This window comes from Pogona vitticeps, chromosome 2, assembly GCF_051106095.1.
Source record: "Pogona vitticeps strain Pit_001003342236 chromosome 2, PviZW2.1, whole genome shotgun sequence".
NCBI classification, from domain to species: Eukaryota; Metazoa; Chordata; class Lepidosauria; order Squamata; family Agamidae; genus Pogona; species Pogona vitticeps.
In genome coordinates, this window is record NC_135784.1 from 157,747,136 (window position 1) to 157,772,925 (window position 25,790).

The 25,790-nt window shown below is 39.1% G+C and overlaps 1 protein-coding gene across 2 annotated transcripts in view; it reads left to right on the forward strand.

Moving 5' to 3' along the window:
• The window catches only part of SUZ12 (SUZ12 polycomb repressive complex 2 subunit), a 52,780-nt gene continuing 26,990 nt past the window's right edge, over nucleotides 1-25,790 (forward strand). Inside the window, exons 1-8 of one of the 2 annotated variants that reach the window (XM_072990949.2) lie at nucleotides 1-532; nucleotides 2,157-2,203; nucleotides 2,287-2,351; nucleotides 9,297-9,365; nucleotides 14,509-14,558; nucleotides 17,764-17,849; nucleotides 22,481-22,712; nucleotides 24,044-24,146. In XM_072990949.2, coding sequence (XP_072847050.2) covers nucleotides 178-532; nucleotides 2,157-2,203; nucleotides 2,287-2,351; nucleotides 9,297-9,365; nucleotides 14,509-14,558; nucleotides 17,764-17,849; nucleotides 22,481-22,712; nucleotides 24,044-24,146 — 1,007 coding nt within the window. In that variant the 5' untranslated portion in view covers nucleotides 1-177. The remainder of the gene's footprint in view (nucleotides 533-2,156; nucleotides 2,204-2,286; nucleotides 2,352-9,296; nucleotides 9,366-14,508; nucleotides 14,559-17,763; nucleotides 17,850-22,480; nucleotides 22,713-24,043; nucleotides 24,147-25,790) is intronic. The other variant, XM_072990950.2, reaches the window with a different exon arrangement.

The following is a 25,790-nucleotide window of genomic DNA, read 5'->3' on the forward strand; positions in this document are numbered from 1 at the left end:
CGTCGTCGTCGGGTTTGGCTGGGCAAGAGAGGGCGCTTGAGGAGAACCGACCCGGGGGGACTTGGAGGAGTTGAAGCGCCTCCACTTCCTCCTCATCGCGACTGGCTCCTGGTCCCCCCTCGGCCTCTTTCCCCCTCGCTGCCTGTTCCCGCCTCCCGCTCCGGCGGCAAGGCCCTCATGGCTCCTCAGAAGCACGGCGGCGGGGGTGGCGCGGGGCCCAGCTCGGGGGCTCCGAGCGGAGGGGGAGGCGCCGTCGCTGCCGCTGCCGCCGCCGCCGCTGCTGCTACGGGTGGAGGCGCTGGCGGGGGGTTTGGCGGCTCGACCTCCGCCGCCGCGCCGGGAGGCAAATCCGGAGCTGCCGTCGGAGGCGGTGGCAGCGGCAGCGGCGGTTATTCCGGCAACGGCGGCGGCGGCGGCGGGTCTTCAGCGTCTTCGGCGGCCGCCGCTTCGGCTGCGGCCCTCCCCCCGGTGAAAAAGCCGAAGATGGAGCAGATTCAGGCCGACCACGAACTCTTCCTCCAGGCGTTCGAGAGTGAGCCCGGAATGGTTGGGGCCGGGAGGGAGAGCGGGAGGGAGGGAGGGAGAGCCGAAACTTTGCCATCAGCCTGTCGGTTTCCGCGCCGAAGAGCGAGGGGGGCCGAGAAGACCGGGGAGGCAAGGAGGGTCGGCGACGCATTGTGGAGCTGGCGGAGCTTTTTCCCCCCCGTGTGCGCGGCATGTGGGGCATCCTCCGGTCCTTCGCGCGGGAGTTATTGGGGGCTCCCTTGCCTTGGTTATCAATACGAAGCTTCCCCGTAGGGAAATCCGTACCTGGCTAATTGTTTCGTTAATTGGGTGAGTGGCAGATACGCCCACCCGGAGCTTTTTGGGGGAACATAAGAGAGGGCGCCGGTAGGGTTGTGTGTCGGTAGGCTCATCAGGGGCCTCTCCTAGGGGTTTGTAAGTTGAGACGATTGTTGTTCCGACTATTTTCTTCTTACCCTTGGGAGGTCCTTCAGAAATGGTAATAAAACTATAATTGGAAAGCCTGTCTTCACAAACGGTCTAGCTCCTGAGTTGTCCTCCGACACATATAATCGGTTAAAAATCTTGTACTGTACATTAATTGAAAGGAATGGCGGTGCATGAGTCACTGAAGATTAGACAGGTTGTTTTATGATAGGTCTGTAAAGAAGACAGATCGCAGAAGGTGGTTTATTGTAATTAATGTGTTCACAACAAATTACAAGTTCACTATTTGGAACTACCTTGTGAGGAGTGAAGGTTAAGACAGTATCATTCTAGACCAGAACTAAGAATTTATGGAGGGAAAGTGTGGCATGTTGTTGATCATATACTGTATGTGGGAAGAGTTAACTGTTGATCAGCCTTTTGAAAAACTCAGTTCCAATAGATTAGTCTTGTATCTTAAGCTTTTGTGAGTAGAGTGGTTGCTTTTAGCATTTGAAATGTTGTTTCTCACACACCTGATAAAATACAAAGTTATGAACAGTGAGCAGGTTTTTCTGAAGTCAGAGTTCAGAGATGGATTGGAGTGTTAGTCAAATGATATCAATTGTTTGTGTTCCTTAGAGATCAGTTTTACATGGGAAGTTTTCTTCTATTGTATTTTTGAAAAAAGCCTTGGAGAAGGTTCAGAGGGATGTAGGTTGACATTGCATTGACAAACATGGATGTTGTGTGGGCATCTGAGTAATAATCTGCCTAATGGTCTGCTTTTTTGTTGTGTAATAGGATGTTTCTAAATAGAATGTTTCATGTACGTAAGTGTGATGTTATTCTTGCATATTCAGATATCACTAACAAAATCAGGTGTGGGAATCTGGATACTGTTTAAGCCACATTTCTGTAAGAGTGTTTTAAGTGTACATTTTTTTGATATATAGCTTTGTACATTGTGATGGTTTGCTCTCTGGTATGTAATACCATATGTACCTGTGGTATTTGGATTGGCACATTAAATTTCAGTCTGTTACAGATGACAGTACACTTGGTTACTGCTTGTAGGTGTCTACCCACCTCATTACAGTCAAGATATTTGTGAGTTGATCAAGATTCACATGACTAAAGAGTATTCAGAATTTACTTTTGGGAGAAAACAGCTAAGTGTCAAATTGGCTGCTTTGTAAAAACAGATGTTCTATTTTCTCTCACAGAACCAACACAAATATATAGATTTCTACGTACCCGCAATCTCATAGCTGTGAGTAACTATTAATCTCTGGCTTTAATTTTATAGAACCTTTCATGGCAACAGTGGATTGATTATTTTCCTTTCTATTACAGCCAATATTCTTGCACAGAACTCTCACTTACATGTCCCACAGAAATTCCCGAACAAATATCAAAAGGTAAATTCATTCAAAAAAGCACCTTGTTTCATATGTTAAAGACCTTTCCTCTTCCAATAAATGAGGTGATAATGAATAGAAATGTGTATATATAGTATAAATTTTAATTATATCTGGAACTGGGATGAAATGTCTTGTGGTCTTCATTTGGAAATAAACTTAACTACACAACTTGCAGATATGTAATGGAGGTTTGATATTGTCATGTATTATAAATTGCCATTTGGTTTGGTGTGCAATATGATTTGTCTTGATTGCTACTTTGTTGCTATTTGGTAATGAAAACATCAGCCATGTACTGGTAAAAATGTTAAAGGTCACATTTCACAAACAAAACATAAGCACACAAACTGATAATACTGATACAGTATTTCAGAGTATGTGCTGATTAACATTGACTAGAACATGTCCTCTAATTGTTATTGCCTGTGTTGCTACATTATAATTTATAATACTTAATTGATTGATGCTTTTTATTCATTATGATGCATGTCACTTATCCATGTAAAATGTGTGTATTTAGCAAGGTCAGAGAATTTGGCATTCATAACCCCCAGTTGTCTATTTTTGAGTTTTGTAATGGGTTTACTAATCAAGATACACTCCAAAATGAACTACCTGTAGCTTGAAGTTCTTGCAGCATGTTTTTCTCTGACATAAGCAACAAAGATTAATTTTATAATTTAGCTTGAATGAAATCAGTGGTGCAAGACATTGTTTGAAACATATGTCAGAAATTATGAAAAGACTGCAGGATAATTAAATGTTAAAACCTAAACACTTTGAAAGGATGGAACAGCTTTAGGAAAGAGGAGAGGGCAGTGCAGTGGGATATTGCTCCTCAAACATGTAAAGTTTTGTTGTCAACCATTAAATTGAATTATTCTGTACAGTTACTTAAAATAAATCATAAATCAACACATTTAATTCATATGAACATGTTTGTTTAGTTGTAAAAGTGTATAGTAGAATAGAATTCAGATCTAGGAGAATCAGTCACAGGAAATTTTGAAGAATTAGATGAGTTTATGTGCAGAGTAGTGTGTTTGCGAAGGCAAATGCAGCCTTTGAGAATACTTCAAATAGATCATCTTTTTATTCAGAAATATTTTGAACTTCTGATGCTCAGTTTAGTTTTGCTGTTTTACTTGTCAGTGACAGGGAGAATACCCAATACGCCATGTCACTGACAAATAATTAATCTTTCCTTTTAAAAAATCTATTTGTTTCCCTGTAATGGTGTTAGTGAAAGAGTACTGGCTAATAAAAGACTTAACACACATCAGACTAAATATATTTTTTCTCTAACACTGTCTTGCATTGGCACAGTTATTGGGATATGTTCAACATTATATAATTATATATGTTCAACATATTTAATATTCTATTGTGTCCTTATCAGGTTCTGACATGCAGTTTAGGGAGGAAAGAAGACATATATATGTCTCTTTAAATTGTAGTTAACTGCTGGAGAATTGGGACATATTGTATTCTGCTTTAGAAGAGGGTCTGGATTCTTACTTTTAATCCTGAAGCTATACTTGCAAATGGTCAGTTGATTGGCAGAGTTGTGGCAAGCAATTTGAAAAAGTGGTTCTTTTTCATGTATGCTGAAAATGACCAGAAAAGTAAAATGATGGACATGAGATCTTCATATGATATTAAAAGACAACGGCTAGAATCCAACTGCTTATGCATAAATGAAATTACATAAGTCATGGTGACAAATTTTCACTGATAAACAAGGTGCTGCTTGCATTTCTACACAAGTGCTCAGGAATGCAACAATCCCTTCATTAAATTACCATTAATTGACTGTTGAAGCTTAAGACATTTCACTTACAAAATTATAAATGAACAGTTGGACTTTGGCTAACATTAAATGTTGAAGTATAGTCATGAACAAGCAAGGTAATGGATTAGAGGTTGCAATTCTATTACAGATCAACAGCAGTTGGTTATTTTTGCAAACCATAGTTTGTAATGAATAACAATACATTGTGAGGTTTTTTCCAGCATTTATTCCACTTTTTTATAATGGAGCATACTCAAGGTGACTCACAGTAAAATTGTGAATCATGAAATGTAAGGAGTTGTTAAAATGCTAAGAATCAACAGTAAAAACAAAGGCGTGAAATTAAGAGAGTGCTTGCTAAAATACATTTGCCTTCAGCACTTGGTGGAAGGCAGGAAATGAGGGGTTCAGGCAGACCTCTATAAACTGTTCCATAGTCTGAAAGTTACATTGGTAGTTGAAGTAAGTCTGATGGCAAGGGGTTCCCAGGAATGTTCATATGGGTGAAAACTTTCTGATTCCAGACTCTTTAAAACTATAGAAATCAAAGCAGCACCTTTGATACAGTTTAAGAACAAATTGGTAACCAATACTATTGATAAAAGATTGCAGTGATTATCTCCACCTCACGGCCACTACTGAACACGGAGAGCTGCATTCTAGACAAATGGCAATCTGTAGACCGTTGGTTCTTAACCTTGAGTCCCCATATGTATTACAACTCCCAGAAATCCTGTCCAGCACAGCTAGTGGTGAAGGCTTTTGGAAGTTTTATTCCAAGAATATCTGGGGACCCAAGGTTGGGAACTAGTGCTCTAGATTGCCTATAGAGGCAGCATTATGAGTAGCATGTGTTGATTACCTGAACCTAAGGATAACTGATTTGAAGTGCAACTTCAGAGAAGGTTACAGATGGTATCATATGGCGTGTGTTTGGGAATTGCCCATTGCTCCTATAATTTAATTCAGGATGAACACTGAATTCTGGTGTACTGTATTCCCAGATCTGCTGCATCAGCAAGATTGCAGTGCTAGGAGAAAGTGATTGCACATCCCTCTCAACATTGTTTCTCCATCCAAAAATAACTTCCTCTCATCTGAATTGAATGACATTTTTTTCACATATATAGTCCATTATTTTACTTAGTTGACAGTTTGGAGCTTATACCGTCTCTCCAGGATCAGATTATCCTTCATAGGTCATTTATAAGGGCCAAATATTGTTACCTTTCTTAAATCAAGTCTGAAAACCAAATTGAAAAGATCTAAATAATTGCTATCCAACAAAACCTGGACCCGACCCAGTTCATTTCCCAGTGAGACATAAGGAAATTTGGAAACCCAAGGGTATTTTCAGAATTGTGTCACATTCCTTGGTATTATCAGAACTTTAGCTACCTCAGAGTCATTTGCCCATGTTACAAGTCAAATCTTGTTCTGACAGATTTTACAAGTCTCATTAGCCAGAGATGGAACACATAGATGATGAGCCTTGTATCTTCAAGAATCTTACTCACACTATAATGTGGAAACTGTATCAATAGAACATGACTGGAATGAAGCAATTTCAGCTCTGAAAATAAATGTAGTCTCAGGACAGATCTGAGTTAGTTTACCAGTGAAGTGTCTTGCATACATCTCTCAAATCTGAAGTAGATTTTCTTTGTCTAGGATGTAACAAACCTCTAATGGTCTGGGAGAGTTTTGAAATATTTACAGTACTATATTATTTCATCATAGTTTCAGCATGAGACTAGCTGTTTGTGCTATACGTAGTCTTTACAAGACAGTAGAAAATCACTCCAGGGTTCTAGGTTGGCACCCTGGAGCATTTCCCTTTTCTAGGAATATAGCTAGGTGCTATCAGGTGTGTTACCCACACTGGCCTGGAAATCCACTTGGAGGCATCTGGAAAATGTTTGCATTCAGAACTTCCAAGGACAGATTATTTAATTTTCTGGGAAAGTGAGAGGATATTTGTAGCCCGAATCTAACCAGGTGGCAATCTATCCATGATGGGAGTCACATCCCAATGTCATCATTCAGAGATCTGTTTTCCTTCCTTAATCACATTCACTTTAAGCATGTGATCTATCACATACAATAAGCAGGTGCAATCTGTAACAACCTATAGTTATGATGGTAGGCATGAATTCCTGAGTTGTACCAGATAAAGCAACCGTGGTATGGTTATTAAAGTTACTTCAGTACCCTGCTTAGTTCAGGCAGGGTGTTGATGGAAAGGAGGATTGACAGGCTTTTCAGGTATAAAATGTTGAATGCTGCCAAAGTACTGGATAGAGACCCTGGAAAAGAAAAGAGAACTCCAGTAGGCTAGTGCTATATCAAACACTCCTCGCCAAATCTGATGGCTAGAATTAGGGAAGATTTACACTTTTCCATTCTCCAACAAGATTTTGTGACTAGTGGACCGTCTCATTCATAATCAGATCTGAATTAAAGTTACTTTCCTGCTCAGTGAGCTTGATGCTCGATCTAGTAGGTTCCTGGTTTGGTTATATGGATTTCTAATTTGTATTTTCCTAAAGCATTTTTTGCAGTTGTATGAAATATTTTAGTTTGCAAAACTCTTATGAGATCTATGTGTTCTGAAAAGTAGGATAACAATCTTATTAAAATTTCAGATCACGTTCTGCCTGATAGATGTTTACTATAAGTGCCCAGACAGCTCTGCTTCCCAAATGTATCTACAACCTAAGAACATTTAAAAAAAATCTTCAGCAACATCCCGAAATGTGGAGGGGGAATACTAAGAAGGAATAAAACCAAGGCAGATAAAAAGAATTTTTAAATAATCAAATTGATTTAAATCACGATTTAAATTTTAGAAACACTTTTTAAAAAATGTTGTTCGAATTTACCCTGACTAAAACTCCACATAACTGCAGATTTAAAAAAATCAAACAGAGTCGAAGGCAAGAATGAACAAATAATCATAAACTATTTTTTTAAAACACTAAGGCAGCAAAAATACACATTATGCCAATGTGTTTACCTTCTGTTTACCTTGATTTCTTTAGAGAAGTAAATCTTCAGTTCCTGAATTTTGACAGAAAAAATAGTTGAGGAAGATTAAAAGTAAAATCATGGTTTGTTGCTTAATCTAGCAATACAAAATACCTCTTAATCATGATTGATTTCCTGGACATAAGGAAGCTTCTTGACTTCACTTGAGAGTACAAGGTACTACAGTGGGGTCTCGACTTACGAACGGCTCAACATACGAACGTTTCGACTTATGAACCGCTCTCATAGGAATATATGGACTCGACTTACGAACTGAGATTCGAGTTACGAACTCTTTTTTTCCCTTTTTAAAAAAGCTAAGTCATCTTAGGTTAAAAGGAAAAAAGAAAAAATATCCCCCTCTAGTGGCAGAAGGCGGAATAGCAGGTTCCCATTAGTTTCTATGGCCGAAAAGAGCAGATACGGATTAAATGGTTTTCAATGCATTCCTATGGGAAATGCAGATTCAACTTAAGAACTTTTCGACCTGAGAACTGCCTTCCAATACGGATTAAGTTCGTAAGTCGAGACCCCACTGTAGTTTTAAAACATGCTGCAATGTAAGCATCCTTCAGTCTCAAGAGACTATGGTAACATGCTCTGAATAAAGGACTTGGAACAGCGTCTAGTGTGGCTGAGAAGGCCAATTTGAGAGTGACAATCCCTTCCTCGCTGAAGACAAATACAATCTGTCCCCTTTCCATCTCCCTGATTTGGCTGGTTTGGGGACTGCCTCTTTGCCTCGGCCTGCTGAACAAGGGTCTCTTCAAATTGGGAGAGGCCGTGATGCAACGCCTGGGTCCAGGCTGAACACTCAGATATCAGGGTTCCCCATCCGTTGAGGTCCATTCCTAAGGCCTTCAAATCCCGCTTGCAGATGTCCTTGTATTGCAGCTGTGGTCTCCCTCTGGGACGCTTTCCCTGCACTAATTCTCCATACATTCTTTTGGAATCTGACCGCCAGCCGTTCTCACGACATGCCCAAGCCAACGTAGATGTTGTTATGTTGCATAGATATTTTCATGTTGCAGTTTAAACAAGTTATTTACAACTCAAAAAGCAGCACAGAGCCTATAAAAAGCCCGTGCTGCTACTTTTAAATTCGATCCATCACTTTATATATGTCCCTATGCCTAATTTGATTATTTGAACATTATCTTCCATTTTAAAAAGGAGGTTGACATTTCCTCCCTGGGCCCAACTTAAATATTATGTGAATTTCTTCCAACTTGGAAAATCATATTCTTACCAAGGTGGATTTGATTTAAATTATGATTTAAATTTTAGAAATGGATTTTTTAATGATTTAATTCAAACAAGTGATTTTTTATTTAAATCTATTTGATTTTTTAAAAAATCATTGATTTTTATCTACTCTGATTTTTACCCTCACAGATGAAAGTATCTTCTAGTTAATTTCAGCTTCCCTTATGAAAAGTGTGGGAACTGATATTTGAATCTTGACAAATCCCATGTAGGCCTGCTGAGGAAAACAGGGGTTTTTCCCCCCATCTTTGTAATTTTTCATGACTGATTAGCAGGCAGATGCCAATTTTTCTAGTTATTTCTATATGGAAATGGATGTAACTCATCTGCTGTTACCAGAACCAGGTCCTTCTGAAGGTTTTATTCCTTGCTTCATCCCAGTATCTGGTAAAGGTTTCTAGATTACTTTGACATATGAAAACATGCTGCTGAATCTGTATATTAATTAGTATGGTGTTAATGTTGACATGAGCTCTTTCAAAATACATTGTAGAATGCTATATTTAAGTTACAAAGTTTTAGAACTCAAATTAATCTTTTTTAAAATATGTGTGTTCATACTTAAGGCAACATATAGGTGGATACAATATTTTAATTTAATTTTGTTTGTTCTTAAATCAGGAATGCAAATAGTTTTTAGAAATAGCTGTGACCAGGAGAAAAAAGCATAATATATTCAGATATGACTGTTGCATAGTTAATTACTAGCATTTTGCATAATATTGTGAAATGCTTCACTTTTTGGTGCCTGGGACTTTTCTCTGCCTGCAGAAACGTTGTTGGAAGGAATCTATGTGAAAAAAATTGTACTACATAATGGAAATCAGTGAAATTTCAGAAACCAACTTTTATTACAGGAAAACTTTCAGAGTAGACGGGATGCTGACGAAAGTAGAGAAAACAAAGGGAGAACACGACTTGCAAAGGTAACATTTGTTTTATCAACTGATGCATTTCAGTGTTTCAGTAATGTTTGAACTGCCATAGATACATAACCGAATTAAATATTGTCCATGCCAAAATAATTTTTGCAGCAGTGTGACATGAAGTATAATGTAAGGCTGATGATAAATTTCCATCTGCTTCAGTAATAAAATGTTTAAAACCTAATTCTTTTAGAGGGGTGTTTATTTCTTTTCGTTCATTCTCTGGTAAAGCTGTATGTAGCAGCTTCAATTTGGATGAAATGAACTGTTTATATAAGGTTTATATAAGGGAGATGCATACACAGAAGGAGATTTCTGTGTGTATTCCCTTTCTGGTTGGAAGCTAAACATTCAAACTAGAAAGAATGACTGGTTATTTGTTTTGTTTGTTGTTGCTTTTTTTCTTTTTGAAATTTCATTGATTTCCATTATGTAGTCCAATCGTCATGTATTGTGAAGGGTATGCATTGGGATGAGTCCTGCCCTTTACTGTTGCTTTGCAGATGAGAATCTGCTACTTCACATCATAAGTTGCCACAGCATATTATTAAAAATAGCATTGTTACATTTAGGCCAATGAATATGTCAAAATCTTGACTTCTTCAGAAAGTACTGACACACACATTTTTAATTAAACATACAATTTTTTCAGCTTGTTGGATCATATCATAAGACTATGGTCTGAGTCCCTGGGAAAATATAAATCAATCATCTCCCTTCATGTTTCTATTTATTTAATATTCCAGTGTTTCACAGTGAAAAACATAGTTTATTTTATCCATAAGGTGTCAACTTGTAGGTGACAAGACTTGAAAAGCAGAACACAAAACTACTGGAGAAAGAGGTACTCAGTTGTCACAGTCTTCTCTGCAACCTAGCCATAGTTCAGATTAAGATTTTAGCATCAGACAATTTTCTCTCTGCTTTGGAGGAGTTAGTTAAAATTGTGAAGGTCAAGGATTAAATCTCATTTAACACTAGAGGTAGGAGTGGGGCTTCCCCCCCCCCCCCCATGGCTCTATAACTGCACCAGTGGGCTTCTGAACCCACCAGATTAGGTTTCAAGAGCATGTGGGGCAGGAGGAGCTAGTGAGAATTGTCCTTCTCTTGTGGCCAGAAGTTGCTTTTGATCTTAGAAATGTGCCATTGGATACTGCCATAATAAATTGGTTTTTTAAAATTATGTCCTCTGCTCATTCATATTATTTGCTCAGTGGGGTAGTTCAGATTTGCAGTTCAGGAAAGCTTCTAGACGTGGTCTTGATCCTGGATGACCAGGCATTTATCATAGACATAAGTAGTTTGGCTCATTTGGTAAACTAATGATGCCCACTACTCAGGATGGTAGAGATGGCTGTCATTCTTTAGTTAATGTCACATATAGACGCTTGTAGTACCCTCTGTGGAGGGTTGCTTTTGAAGTGTACAGAAGCTTCAGCAGCTGCATTGGTTCTCAGTTTCTCAGCCCAATTAAAAATGCTGGTTATGACTTCTATATTTCATATGCATTGGGGTATGTAAGGTACCAACTCCTGTAGCTTGAGTCTGCTAAAATGTTAAGATCACGAACAGAGGTACTTCGTACATTTTCCAGCATTATAGTTGACATCCCACAGTAGAGAACCTTTTCAGCAGCTATAACTAAGTTCAGAATTTCTAGCATAGAGATTCATCTCATCCATTCTGTTGTGTTCTTTTGCTGCAGCATGAAGGTCTTCCCATTTGGAAGGCTGTCAGTTACAGATTTTTACAGTGGAAATAATTATATAGCTGGCTGATGTGAACATTGTGCTTTTGGTTTCCTTAAGTAATGTTTGTTTTTTGGCAGTTTTGTTGTATATTTGTTTAATAATTTTTTTCTTTGATAGCCAACTTGAACTTTCTGGAAAGGTTAAATATATATGTTTAAACACATACCTTTATTTAAACTATTTTACTATATAGCTCCATTTTAAAATATAAACTTTATAAATTCACTGTGTAACACAGCTGAATCCATGATTGTTCTCAAATGAATAAATTTGTTAGTCCCAACTAAAGTGAAACTGATTACTTAGCAGCTGAATAATGAGTCAACGCTTAATGTAAATGCCATTTATTCAGTGAGTCTGCTTTAGTGGGGCTGAATTCAAATTCTTGAGCTACGACTGCTAGTCTATGACAAGAAAAAAGAGGATGGGGTTAGGCATAGCATATGCCTTTTGAGGTCAAGCACATACAGTTAGGACAACAGAAATCTGTTACATAATGCTGTGCCTGAAACTTGGGGCTGTAGTATGGCATATTGTCCCAAAGAATAGAATGTTGCTCCATACATCAGGACAGAATAGACTTGGTTAGCTTCCAAGATGAGTTCACTTGTGTGCTTTTAGTAGTGCAGAAAAACCTCTAAAATTTTAACCTGTCAAACAGAGCAGGTTTAGGTTTCATTCTGCATCAGTTTAAAAAACTAAATTTTCCTTCCTTGCTTCTGGAGGTTCCTGGTCCAAAAGCTTGTGCTACAACTGTGACAAAATGAGGAAAAAGGTGTGAAGTATGTACTTGTGATTAAATGAGCCCTTGTTGATCTGATCACAAGCCAATTGCTGGTCAATTGGATGGATGCTTTTAGGAAGTCAACGTGTGGAGCATTCCTCTTCTGTTTTTCTATGCCTTTGTCCCCAGTTATCTCCTGGTAATTAATAATTCAGTGGCATATTCCCTTCATATGGAAGCATGAATAGGTCTAGCCCATTTTTTAAAAGCAAAAGAAAAGCATGCTCCTTATATACCGCCTCATAGCACTTCAAGCACTCTCTGGGCGGTTTACAAGTTAATTATGCAGGCTACACATTGCCCCCCCCCCCAGCGAGCTGGGTACTCATTTTACCGATCTCAGAAGGATAGAAGGCTGAGTTAACCTTGAGCCAGCTACCTGAGAATGAACCCTGGGTCGTGAGCATAGTTTTGGCTGCAGCACTGCGCCACGAGGTTCTGTATATGTTTACATTGCATGAAATGTTAAGTGCATATTTTACAGCTTAAGTATGGGTAGATGAGGTTTAAACTTATTTATTTGATTTTATTCTAAAAAGTAGCCAGCCATGATTTTTTTCCCCAGCAGTGAAGGTGATTTTTTTTAACAATAAAAACTAGGTGGAGGAAGTTTCAAGCATTCCTCACTGCCTGTGCTGCTTTACCAGAGATGAAACACAAAAGGAACTTAAACTGCACAATATATACCGAACATACTATGGAGTTTAATTATAAGCTAGTAACCATTACATCATATAAGATGGAAGGAATAAGTTTTTTTCAACTTTTTTCATACCATCCATAATTTCTATAAACCTGAATTATATAAACATGAAACAAGATTACTCCCAAATAGAGTCCATTAAATGAAGTATTGTTTCAATAGGCCCATCATTTTGAAATAAATGGTCTCCCACTCTAATTTTTGCACTAGTTTGTGGGAGACAAGTAATATTCTCACATTTACTCTGTATTTTGAAATCATTGTCTTTATGATATGCTTGGAAAATCAGAAGTGTTTTTTTAAAAATCGTATTTGTAATTTTTGTTGAACAAATACACGTGTTTCATTACAATTTTGAAGAAAACTCTAGACTTAGTCTCCTTCTCATAAATAGCTTATGAATGATCTTATAATGCCTTTGAAATTGTCTGGCTTGGATGAACCTCCTGAGCAAAGAAGATCCATAATTATATAGGAAACATCTGTGGAAAAACTTCATTCTTTATCCTAACTTTGCCAGTAAGATTAACAGTGAAGCAGTTAAAGTTCTTATTTATTTTCTTGTTCTGTGCTGCTATTCAGAAAGTTCAAAACAACTAACAAACTTTATAGATTACAGATCAATGTGTAGATTTAAAGTCTATCTTTGTACGTTCTCGTTAAAATGCAGCCTAATCAATTGACAGGCATCCCTGTGTTTTTCACAGCGTTTTGAAGACTGTTTATTCCAAAAGGGTTTGGTTATATGTGTCAGTTAATATCTATACGTTTGGGTTTTAGCTGCTGATTTTTTCTCTTGGGTTGTTTTGTGTATTTATTTATGTGTGTGTGTGTGTGTTTGCAAAGGTATAACTTTTAAGTATAACTGATCTACAGTGGGGCTTTTAAATATGTGATAGGACATAAATATCCACTTATCATACTTCCATTAGCAAAGTGTTGCAGAACAGGGCCATCATGGATGACCATAGCATTTTGTACAAGTCTGTGGAATGAATTGGTTCTTAAGGTATCTTGGTCTTAAACTGTTAAAGGTAGTCTTCTCCAATTTGGCGCTCAACAAATGTGTTATCCTGCAGTTCTCATGTTTCCTAGGTAGCATGGGCAACTGAAGCAGATAAATTGCTTCTAGATGCAATCATCTTATTATCCAGGGTCAGTACCTTGTTCAAATGTACTCAGATGTGAGCTTGATTCTTAAGACAGCGTGCAGCAATAACATTTTATTATCACTTTCAACCAATAATACTTCTGTTTGTACTGGTTATTATGGGAGGAAGATAGGTTAACTCATGTGAGTGTTCTGAATACAGGTATTTAAATATTCTTCCTGGTAACATTATTTCACCTGGTAAGATATAATATATTTGGATATACAGTGGTGCCTCGCATTACGACATTAATTCGTTCCATTGAAATTGTAGAACGAAAACGTCGTAATGCGAAATTAAAAAGCCCGTAGAAACGCATTAAAACCCGATTATGGGCTTGAAACTCACCGTCCAGCGAAGATCCTCCATAGTGCGGCCATTTTCGCTGCCCGTGCAGCGAGGAATCTGTCCCAGAAAAGAGCGGGGAGCCTTTTTTTCTTACCCGGTGGCCATTTTGAAACCGCCGATCAGCTGGCTGAAAATCGTCGTTTTGTGAGAATTGGTTCCCGAAGCAGGGAACCGATCGTCGCAAAGCAAAAAAAACCCAACCCATTTAAAACATCATAAAGCGATCGCTTTTGCGATTGCAAAAAGTTCGTCGTGATGCGATTTCGTCGTTAAAGGAGGCGCTCGTCTTGAGAGGCACCACTGTACTTTTCTTTGTTCTTGGATAGGCGTAGAATATCTCAAGAGCCATAAACACAATATATAATGTACAAAATTGTAAATCTCAGTTTTATTTTCTTTTATTTAGTTTGTCTGCTCATCTGCAACTCACCTTTACTGGTTTCTTCCATAAAAATGGTAAGTATTTCATTCTATTTTTTTTTCTGTTGCATTTCTGTATCCAGTAAATTGAATGACTGTTTACTGTTGCCTTCCCTTTTTAGCGGGTTGTAGCCATTTCAAGTTTCTACTGTTCATTAAAGTAATAAAATATTATAGGCAATCTAACAAAGTCATTGTTAGCTATAATAATCAAGATCAAAAAAATTTGTTAAATTATTCTACATAATAATGTGATGTGCTTTCTTAATAAATTGCATAGAACTTAATAAAAACTTTTGTAGATGCCTTGATCAAAGTGTTGCAAAGACTTTTAAAAATTTGTTAATGGCACTCATGAAGAATCAATAGCCCTCTGGAGTTTCTTGATCAACATTTGCTGAAACTGAAAATGTAGGTTACCAAGCTTTCTGAAGCCTAGTTTTGTCACCATCTCAAAAAAAGGTTACCTTGTTTCTCTTTCCACATTTTTCATTGCAGATAACCTATTTATGATATTATCAGTGTTGTAACCTGCATAATTCTTAAACCTCAGATTTTGTATTCAAAAAGCATGTACAGTGGTGCCTCGCTTAACGAGTGCACCGTATAGCGATGTTTCCGTATAGCGATCCCTTTTTCGGGATCGCTATACGGAAACATCCCCGATCGTCGCAATGGGGAAAACCCGCATTGCGAAGATCGGGTATTGCGGCGGCCATTTTGGAGCCGCCGAACAGCTGATCGGCGGTTCCAAAATGGCCGCCGGAAGCCCGGAAATGGCTGCCGGCAGCCGTTTTCGCGCCCTGCCCTCGCTTAGCGAAGGCGCGAAAATGGCTGCCGGCACCTGGAATCCTCGCTGAACGGGTAAGTAACAAAGGTATTGGAACGCATTAAACGAAGTTTAATGCGTTCCAATACATTTCCCCTACCCGTTTAGCGACGATTTCGCATAGCGAGGGTTAATCCGGAATGGATTAACCTCGCTATGCGGGGCACCACTGTAGTTCTAAATGCGCTTCCTAACTCATCTGGACAGCTTTGAAGTAACCAGACATAACATGCATGAAGTTGTAGTAAAAAAAACTATTAAACTGTTGTACTTAAAAGGATGTATGATATTTCATGGCTCCATTTTGATGCATTTAAAAATAGATTAGTAAGGACTGTTGAACTCAAGTTGAAGTTCAGTACTTTAATCTGTGAGTGCATTTTCTTTCTTCAAGGCCACATTTGCCATTCATGAAACATCATTGCACTGTTACTACAGTTGCACAGATGTGCACCTTTCTTTTATCTGTAGAGCTGAATATTTTGCAGATTTTAAGGATAACATTAGTCATTGTCATTATATATTTCAGTTCTCCAAATGTTCATTCCATGTTTTCATGAGTTGGAATGACAGGAATCAGAGTACAAGCTTGCTTTCATACCATATTCTCATGGTTTAACTCTTTTTGAAAGTGTCTTGTGTGGGAAGCATTTATTCTGGTTTATTGTTATAGATATTGTTTGTGGAGTCTTGATTTAGGGACTCTGCATTTGTAAGTATCATATGAGTGACAGATTTCTGAGTATTCGTTAACTTTTCTGATATGAAATCATCCTTGTCTAAATTTTTCAGCACTCATGGTCACTAATAAACCCTTTCCATGCTGAATTCTTTGTATGTAGAGTCGCTGAAGGAAGATGCATTATCATTACTATAACTTGAAAATGTAGTTAGTTTTAGTGGACTACTTGTATGTTAATCACAGAATCATGAAATAATGGAGTTGGGAGGGGCCCAATTCCAACTTGAGAACAAACTCCTGCTCAACACAGGAATCCAGATCAAAATTTATTTGTTTGTTTGTTTGTTTGTTTGTTTATTTATTTATTTATTTATTTATTTATTTAACTTATATGCCGCCCACTCTACCCAAAGGTCTCTGGGCGGCTTACAACAATTAAAATTCAATTAAAATACAATAAAAGATAAAATGATTAACTTGACTTCTAACTTAGACCCAAGTCCCTATGGTCCTTGCCTGCTGCTGCCGCCTGCCACCATCTTCACAGGCAGCAGACCCAGCTTCCCTTCCAGGAACTGAGAAGGGAATTTAGCCTGCTGGCTCTCTGCATGTGCCAGCCTATTAGCTGGGCAGTGCATGAACACTCTTGAGTCCCAAGTCTCTAACCTATGTGGGGCCAAAGATTCAGCAACTTGGACTTAAGTCCCAAAGACTCACACTCGGATTTGAGACTCAGACGCAAAGACTTGCTGACATCCCTGGTGAACAACCCCACTGCTTTATTTTGCCCTATATGTGAGATAATCTGAAACATTGGCATAGGTGCCTTCAGCCTTTTGAGATGTGGAATTCCATGAAAATGCCCATCAATTTAAAAGTTGTTGATTTATTCGGAATCAGAGCCATTTCATCATCTCATTGTAGGTATTTTAGGGCCTGATTTAGCTCAGCTTGGGATCTGAGACCTTTCCCTTTTGTGGACTTATAAATGCCATAGAAATATTTTCATAAGCTTCTAATGAACTTACTTTGCATTTTTAAAGTTCATAATAACCCTTGTGAAATTACCCTGTACAGGTTGCAGTAAAAAAAAGAGTTTTGATACATTTAAGTGTACATAATATCTACAAGTGTCAAAGTTGGTGACCGGTTTTTGAAGATGGTGGCCAAACTACTAAACAAAGGCTAGGACTTTTTAAGTTCAGCATTCATTTTTGTGTAGAAGTCGACCAGTGTACCTAACTTGTTGAATTTCAGAAAAGAGCCTTAATTTAATACTGAGTGCTGAATTCCTGTGAGCAGCCTCGTTTGATGTTAGATTCCACCTCCAGTGCTCTTGTTCCTGTAACTGTATTGGGACAAGTGCACTGTGATGGACTTCCTAATTCCATAAAAATTTATCTTCCTCCTCGTATAAATTTAGTTGTATTTTAAGTAGTGTGACTGCAATTGATACATACACTAGTGTGAAAATGGTGAATATTAAATTCCAGTTGGGTTCTTTTCTACTTGTTTTCTCATCTTACTGAATCACAGTTGCAGAGCTAATGGTTGATTTGAGAAAGTCCGGGACAGTATGCCTGTGGGGTCCATAAGTTTCCTGTCAGCTTATGAAAAATAGATGAGCATCCCTAATATTTCATAGACTTGTGTAGTTTTCCTGGCTAGATTATATAGATGTCTTGCTACTGCTGTATTCTAAAACTTTTTCCTGCTGTGAACCCTTTTAGATAAGCCATTGCAAAATTCAGAAAATGAACAAAGTTCTGTAAATCTGGAAGTACTGCTTGTAAAAGTCTGCCACAAAAAACGAAAGGTATGTTTAAGCGCACTTTAGGAATCCTAGAAAGCAGAATATAATAATTTCTTCCTTTCATAATTGGAATGGTATAGGGGAAATCCTGATACAGTAAGGATGTTCTCCCATGCAGAGAAGTTCATTACTTCCTTATACTCAGGCTTTTCCATATATATCTTCCTTTTGCTCTATTCCTGTTATTTGGCATCCCTTGATGTTTGAAGGTATTACTTTGGATGAAGCCAAATTATTTCAAGTTAAGCCTGCTTGGTTTTAATTTTGTTTCAGGTGTTGGGTCAAATTCTGTGAAGAGGGCATTAAAAATTTGAGAGTGGGAGGGTTTTTTTCTGATTTCTTCTTCAAATTACTTTCTGCTTTTCAAAACTGCTTCCCTCGCTGGCAGAAGCAAGGTACCTGTGGCTGCTGATACCATTAAAATTTTGAAGTCTTTTTTCTTTGAGACTTTTAAAAAAAGTAAAAAGGTAAAGTAGGTAAGATTTGCTTTGGGCATAAGTTTATAGCAGTTTGTTTGTTTGTTTATCATGTATAGACAAGGGTCTTCCACATAACTGTCAGTTTTCTGCCATTTTCCCAACTTTGAAGCTGCATGGTGGTGAGAATTGCTTGGAAGAAATCTGCATGATCTCTGTCTAGTTCTACTGTGTCAAAGTTGATAGGAAGGCTTGCACATGGATCATACTTCCCAGGGGGCAATAGCTTAAAAAATGCTACCATTGCTGGCAAAAGCAGGGTGGCTGTGGCTACTACCATGATTCAGAGTTTTTAAAAGGTTTTTCTTCTTTGAGACTAAAAAGGTTAGAAGTGAGAAAGAATGTAAGGATCCTGCACAGAACCTGCTTTCAGCATTGTTGTTGTTTAGTCATTAAGTCCTGTCCGATTCTTCGTGACCCCATGGACCAGAGCACACCAGGCCCTCCTGTCTTCCACTGCCTCCCGGAGTTGGGTCAGATTCATGTTGGCAGCTTCGATGACACTGTCCATCCATCTCATCCTCTGTCATCACCTTCTCCTCTTGCCTTCACACTTTCCCAGCATCAGGGTCTTTTCCAGGGAGATTTCTCTTCTCATAAGATGGCCAAAGTACTGGAGCCTCAGCTTCATGATCTATCCTTCCATTGAGCACTCAGGGTTGATTTCCTTCAGAATGGAGCTTTCAGCATGGTCCAGACTATATTAAAGGAGCTATTCAATATATCATCAGGGCAATACCCTTTATCAAGCCAACTTTAGAAAGTCCTGTTTCAAATATGGTATTATACTGTTAGAAGGTGGCAAGGGGGAAACTGGCAGAAAAGCAAAAACAGATAATATCTTAGTGTCTTTATGCCTTGATTTCATCCTAGTTGTTGTGGAGGAGGGGCATAGCACTAACCATTCCTCTGGATGAAAAAGAAGTAGTGAGGAAAATTTGAGTCCTCCATTATTGCAAAAATAATATCTAGCTGTGAATTTTGGCTGTCGTCGTTTAGTCGTGTCCAATTCTTCGTGACCCCATGGACCAGAGCACGCCAGGCCCTCCTATCTTCCATTGCCTCCCGGAGATATGTCAAATTCATTTTGGTTGGTTCGATGATATTGTCCAACCATCTCATCCTCTGTCGTCCCCTTCTCCTCTTGCCTTCACACTTTCCCAACATCAAGGTCTTTTCCAAGGAGTCTTTTCTTCTCATGAGATGGCCAAAGTATTGGAGCCTCAGTTTCAGGATCTGTCCTTCCAGTGAGGACTCACGGTTGATTTCCTTTAGAATTGATAGGTTAGTTCTCCTTGCAGTCCAGGGGACTCTCAAGAGCCTCCTCCAACACCACAATTCAAAAGCATCAATTCTTCGGCGGTCAGCTTTCTTTATGGTCCAGCTCTCACTTCCATACATCACTACAGGAAAAAACCATAGCTTTGACTATTCGGACTTTTGTTGGCAAGGCGATGTCTCTGCTTTTTAGGATGGTGTCAAGGTTTGTAATCGCTTTCCTCCTAAGAAGCAGGCGTCTTTTAATTTTGTGGCTGCTGTCACCATCTGCGGTGATCATGAAGCCCAAGAAAGTAATATCTGTCACTGCCTCCATATCTTCCCCTTCTATTTCCCAGGAGGTGATGGGACTAGTAGCCATGATCTTAGTTTTTTTTATGTTCAGGTTCAGACCGTTTTTTGCACTCTCCTCTTTCACCCTCATTACAAGATTTCTTAATTTCTCCTCACTTTTTGCCATCAGAGTGGTATCATCTGCATATCGGAGGTTGTTGATATTTCTTCCGGCAATCTTGATTCCAGCTTGGGATTCCTCCAGTCCAGCCTTCCGCATGATGTATTCTGCATATAAGTTGAATAAGCCGGGGGACAATATACAGCCTTGTCATACTCATTTCCCAATTTTGAACCAATCAGTTGTTCCATATCCATTTCTAACTGTTGCTTCCTGTCCCACATAATAGGTTTCTCAGGAATAGCTGAGGTGGTGAGGCACTCCCATTTCTCTAAGGACTTGCCATAATTTGTTGTGGTCCACACAGTCAAAGGCTTTTGCATAGTCAATGAAGCAGAAGTAGATATTTTTCTGGAACTCTCTGGCTTTCTCTATAATCCAGCGCATGTTTGCAATTTGGTCTCTAGTTCCTCTGCCCCTTCGGAATCCAGCTTGTACTTCTGGAAGTTCTCAGTCCACGTACTGTTGAAGCCTACCTTGTAGGATTTTGAGCATAACCTTGCTAGAGTGTGAAATGAGTGCAATTGTCCGGTAGTTGGAGCATTCTTTGGCACTGCCCTTCTTTCGGATTGGGATGTAGACTGATCTTTTCCAGTCTTCTGGCCAGTGTTGAGAATTTTGGCCAGTCTCTGTCATATCGGAAGCTTGTGAGTTCTTGTTAGGTAGAGATTAGGCATCTATTTATTTGGTAGACTCTATCCTAAAAAGCCTGTGGATAATTAAGATAATAGCAATGGGTGGGGAAATCAGTAGCCCGAATTCAGTAATATTACTTCATAATTAAAATGTTAGCATATTTTGCCACTGAATTGCGAGGTTTGATACTTTTCAGGCAACACATCTTGAGAATTTTAAGTGACCACAAGGCAGTGGTTAAAGTGGAGATCTGTGCCATGCACAGGGTGGAAGTTGAAAACAAGTAGCTTAGGCTTTCACTGCACAAGGTGTCTGTTTTTGTGTTCCGCAGATTTTTTCCCTGGAAGGTCTAATTATTGTAAATTTTCTCTTTAAGGTCAATATTTAATCTTATTTGGATTATGAATGTTTTAAATCTATGGGGAACATTGAATGTCTCTGGTGCCAAATCTTACTACAGTGGGGTCTCGACTTGCGAACTTAATCCATATTGGAAGGCGGTTCGTAGGTCGAAAAGTTTGTATGTCGAATGTGCATTTCCCATAGGAATGCATTGAAAACCATTTAATCCGTATCTGCTCTTTTCCGTCCATAGAAACTAATGGGAAACTAATGGAAGCTGCTATTCCGCCTTCTGCCACTAGAGGGGGATATTTTTTCTTTTCTTTTTTTCTTAGGTCAAGAAAAGTTCAGGAAAGGAGGGGGGAGGCAGGGAATAGTTTTAAAAGCACTTTTGAAATCTTTTTTTTTCAATGAAGCCAATTTAAAGCATGTTTTAAAGCATGTTGTGCTGATTTTTTCAGCACAAAGACACACAGGCAGGCTTTTTAGGTGCTGAGCAAGCCTCCCCAAGCCTCTTCAGAGCCAGCCGATCAGCTGTTAGGCAGGGAGAGGAGGGGGCAGGAGCAGAGAAAAGCACAAAATGGCTGCCAGGCTCCCTTCTGGGTGTTGGCTTTTATCTGTTTGCTGCTCTTTTTCCTGCAGTTCAGGGGCTACCAAGGCCTGGTAAGTGACTTTCTTTTATTTATTTTTAAGTTTCTGACCTTTTTCCCCCTCCAGAAGCCTCTAAAGGGAGGGAGGGGGCACTTTTTTTCCTGTTCGTAACTCGAGGGAAGTTCGTATGTTGAGTATGTAATTTCCTATCGGGCGGGTTCGTAAGTCGAAAAGTTCGTATGTAGAACCGTTCGTAAGTCGAGATCCCACTGTATGTTGGGGGTGACTGTAGTATAAAGCAGTTTGACTGTTGAAATGAAGTGCCAAACTGTGATTTGCCTCGAACTTGGGGAGTGGAGAATACTAGTCCCAAATGTTGTTAAAAATATGTTCATGTGAGACCATTTGTTTTTACTTCTGAATTAGTCCAAGAAAATCAGATACCCAAACTTTTATTGTGATATATATCATGCCAAGTAGAGGTGTGCAATGTGAAAATTTTGGACTTCAACTCTTCTGGGAATTTCACCTGATAGTCCCTCATGTACAGATACCTAAATATGGTTCACCTGGCAAAAGGCCTAGCTGGAAGTCTTCATGGACTAGCTTCATAGCCTGCTTCCTGTTTGATATAGAAGTTGCCGGGTGAGCCACATTCAAGTATATGTAGGTTTGGGTCTGTCAGTTGAAGGTCAAAGAATCTGAATGGCACACCCCTAATGCCAAGCTAGTCTCCATCATTTAAGATTCATTGAAAACATAATTCTGTTCTCCAGCTTCACAGGCAGTTCTGCTCTTACATCATCTAATTACTGAAAAATATTTTAAAATCTTACTGTTTCTTATTGTGTCTGCAGGATGTCAGTTGTCCAATAAGGCAAGTACCTACTGGTAAAAAGCAGGTACCTTTGAATCCGGATCTCAGCCAAATGAAACCAGGGAACTTTCCATCACTTGCAGTTTCCAGCAATGAGTTTGAACCCAGTAATAGCCATATGGTGAAGTCTTACTCATTATTATTCAGAGTAACTCGTCCAGGAAGAAGAGAATTCAATGGAATGATAAATGGTGAAACTAATGAAAATATTGGTAAGTGAACATGAAGACTATTGTGGACACGTTTTAAAAAATGGAACAGTCAAGGAATGAGTGGGTACTTATTGCCTAACAATATTGTTCCCTATACTGTATTTGTGAGGGCATTTATCCACCTTGCTCTTGTTTGTCAGTAGTTCTGAATGCTTAACTTTGCACTGTTATAATAAAGTGCTTCAAACTAGCTGGCATGCAGTAGATGAAACCGCGCAATCAGTCTCCAGCATCAAGGGCAAAAGAGGAAAAGAAAACACAAGAATAATTAGATATTGTACATTATTGTATTTGATTTTGTATGATAACTGTTTTTAGGCTTTTAGAGTCTGTGTTGTGGATGTAGGCTTGTGATATAAAGGAATACAGACATTGATGTGTGAGAATTTGTGAAAAGGTATTAAACATTATACTTGGAATAAACCTGTAGCAAGAAAAAAGCTCTCTTCACATACATGAATTCCACAAAGAATGGAGTTGGGGTGGAGTGATGACCCAGTACTTGTTCATCAGCTGTGTCCTCATAAAGGTGATAAATGCATTCATGTCAGTGTTGGAACTGCGAACATGATCCCACTTGCTCCTTCCATATATGCAAAACAGCAGTGATAGTTAATGAGCAGGTTGAGATCTAAGTCTCTTTTGGCATATGAATTTTCACTTCACATGGCCCTGACAAATCCAGTGTCTCCTGAAATATTGCTGCTTCCATTCAGTAAGACAATGTTCTATACATACCAGTTGCTAAGAACCAAAATACTGATTTTGCTTACTACCTAGCTATTTGGTGTGCCTGTCATTAATTCTTTTAGTCCTCCTTGTCCCCAAGTCTTTTGGCATGTATGTTGAAGTTAGAAGAGAGCCCGTCATTTTTCTTTGTGTTGTGTTATAAAAAAAGAAATTTCTGTTTCTGGTTTTGGTCATATTGTGGCACAAATGAGCATTTGGGGTGATGGAGGAACTATTATGTCTATTTGCAGGGACAGTGGTTAATCATTAATTAACATCATGTACATATTTTTTTAAACTAAGGCTATAAACAGATTCTAGCCTAGCCCAACATGGTTTGTGGTTCTGATAAAAATTCGTAAACATTTAGGGAAATAGAACCAGATGGTACTTACGTTGTATGCTATATAAAAAATCAGAGAATGTAACAAAAAACTTAATAACTATATAAACATTATTGTGTTGATACCGATATGAAATTATTCCATGGAGTTATTAAAAACAATGACTTTATATAGGTTCAGCTCCTCTGCTGTTGACCTTTGCCAGGAAATGGATATATTAACTCCTGTAACCCTGTATTTTGGTTTGCTTAAATGCAGATGTCAATGAGGAACTTCCAGCCAGAAGAAAACGTAATTCTTCCAATCGTGAAGATGGAGAAAAAACCTTTGTAGCACAAATGACTGTATTTGATAAAAACAGGTAATGTGTTTATGTGAGAGTCTCTCTGAGAGCATGTTTTTTTCCATTGATAACATACCTCTAAATTTATTTAGATTTTAAGTATATTCATAAACATCTTAGTTTTGGAGGAATATATTTCCCAGAGTGGAATTAAGAATCTCTTCATTGCATTTTGAAAGTCCTAATACGTATACATTGCTGTATAAAGGCTTGTACATAAAGCAAAAAAGTATATCTTGGCTGTGGCATTCATATATCAGAGTGGGTGAAATTTCCTTTATGTTTCCATGATTACTCTGTATTTGGCTTCTCTGAGACATCTTAACTCCTTCTTTGTGGCCTCTGTGAATCACACTCTGGGTGATCCGCACATGCGCAGATCCTTTTTGGAATATTCTAGAGCTTCTGTGGTAGCAAAAAGATACATTAGCGCAGATCCCTCCCCCCTAGTATATGTACCTTAGCGCCAAGGCTCTCCCTTCAGTTTCTTCTCAATCGCCCCGTTGAGAGCCTCGATCCCTGCTTCTGTGAGTTTTTTCTGAAAGCAAAAAAAGTTATTTCCCTTTATTATTATTTCAAAACCTTTTTTGTTACCAATGCTTATTGATTCTTCCAAATGAAGTTCCCCTCCCCCCCTTTTCCAACATAATTCCACTTTTTGACAGTGATACTAAGTGCCTTTTTTGCCTCAGTGAGGCTCATCAAACTTCTTCCTGCTCTCACTGCAAAAACGTAAAGTGCGGAGGTCTCCACAGTTGCCTTTCTAGGCTCAAAATTTGGCTTTGGGAGCAGTGTCTCCAGCCTGCTAAGCCCATGGCCCAACTGTCATGTAAATCCATACCCCATGCTAAAGCCATGGATAAAGCTATTTTCGAGGTGACAAAACAACATCCTTCAGCTACTCCATCTCATTCTCATCACCGAGAACCTGTCATGCCGCCATCATCAACTTTATCGACCACCATGTGGGCACACAAAGCCAAACATTTGACATCGAAACCCTTGATATTGAAAACAGCCTCCAAACAAAAACCGTCAACCAACGTTTCCTCGGCACCTGAACATTCGCCACCAAAGAAGGCTAAGTCTTAGAAGTTGAAGCCCTTCAACCCCGTCTCCACCCTGACTCCACAACCACCAGAGTCCAGAGACCTCATCTTTGTTGGTTCTCTCTCAGATGACGAAGCACTTCCACCTCACAAGTCTTCACCATTGTAGTTTCTCTAATGGGAACAGCCTATTGACCAACTCATGACTTCTCCTACTTGCCCTCAACAGTTTTCGGGCTCTCCTAGTGAGTCTTCACCAGTTGCTTCGCCGGACATCCACGGCACCAATATGCAACTCAAAACTGTGCCTTACTGTGCCCCACTAGGCCTACCACCTTAGCCTCCTGCACATCAACAGAAGCACCAGTTTTACAAAAGCGTCTGCTTGCCTTCTCACACGGACATGGCTTACACTCAGCACCAGCATGCCTTTTGCCCCAATCAGTGCCTAATAGAGAGGCCTGCCAAATACTATCAACCAGTTGTGTTTCCTGGTTTGACAGCGGATGCCAGAGTATGCTGTCCCCACATGCGAACCTTCGGTCTCAAAGTCATCTTACTATCATGATCACTCAGAGTTACCAGGCACCTCCTATCAGTTGGCGCCTGAAAA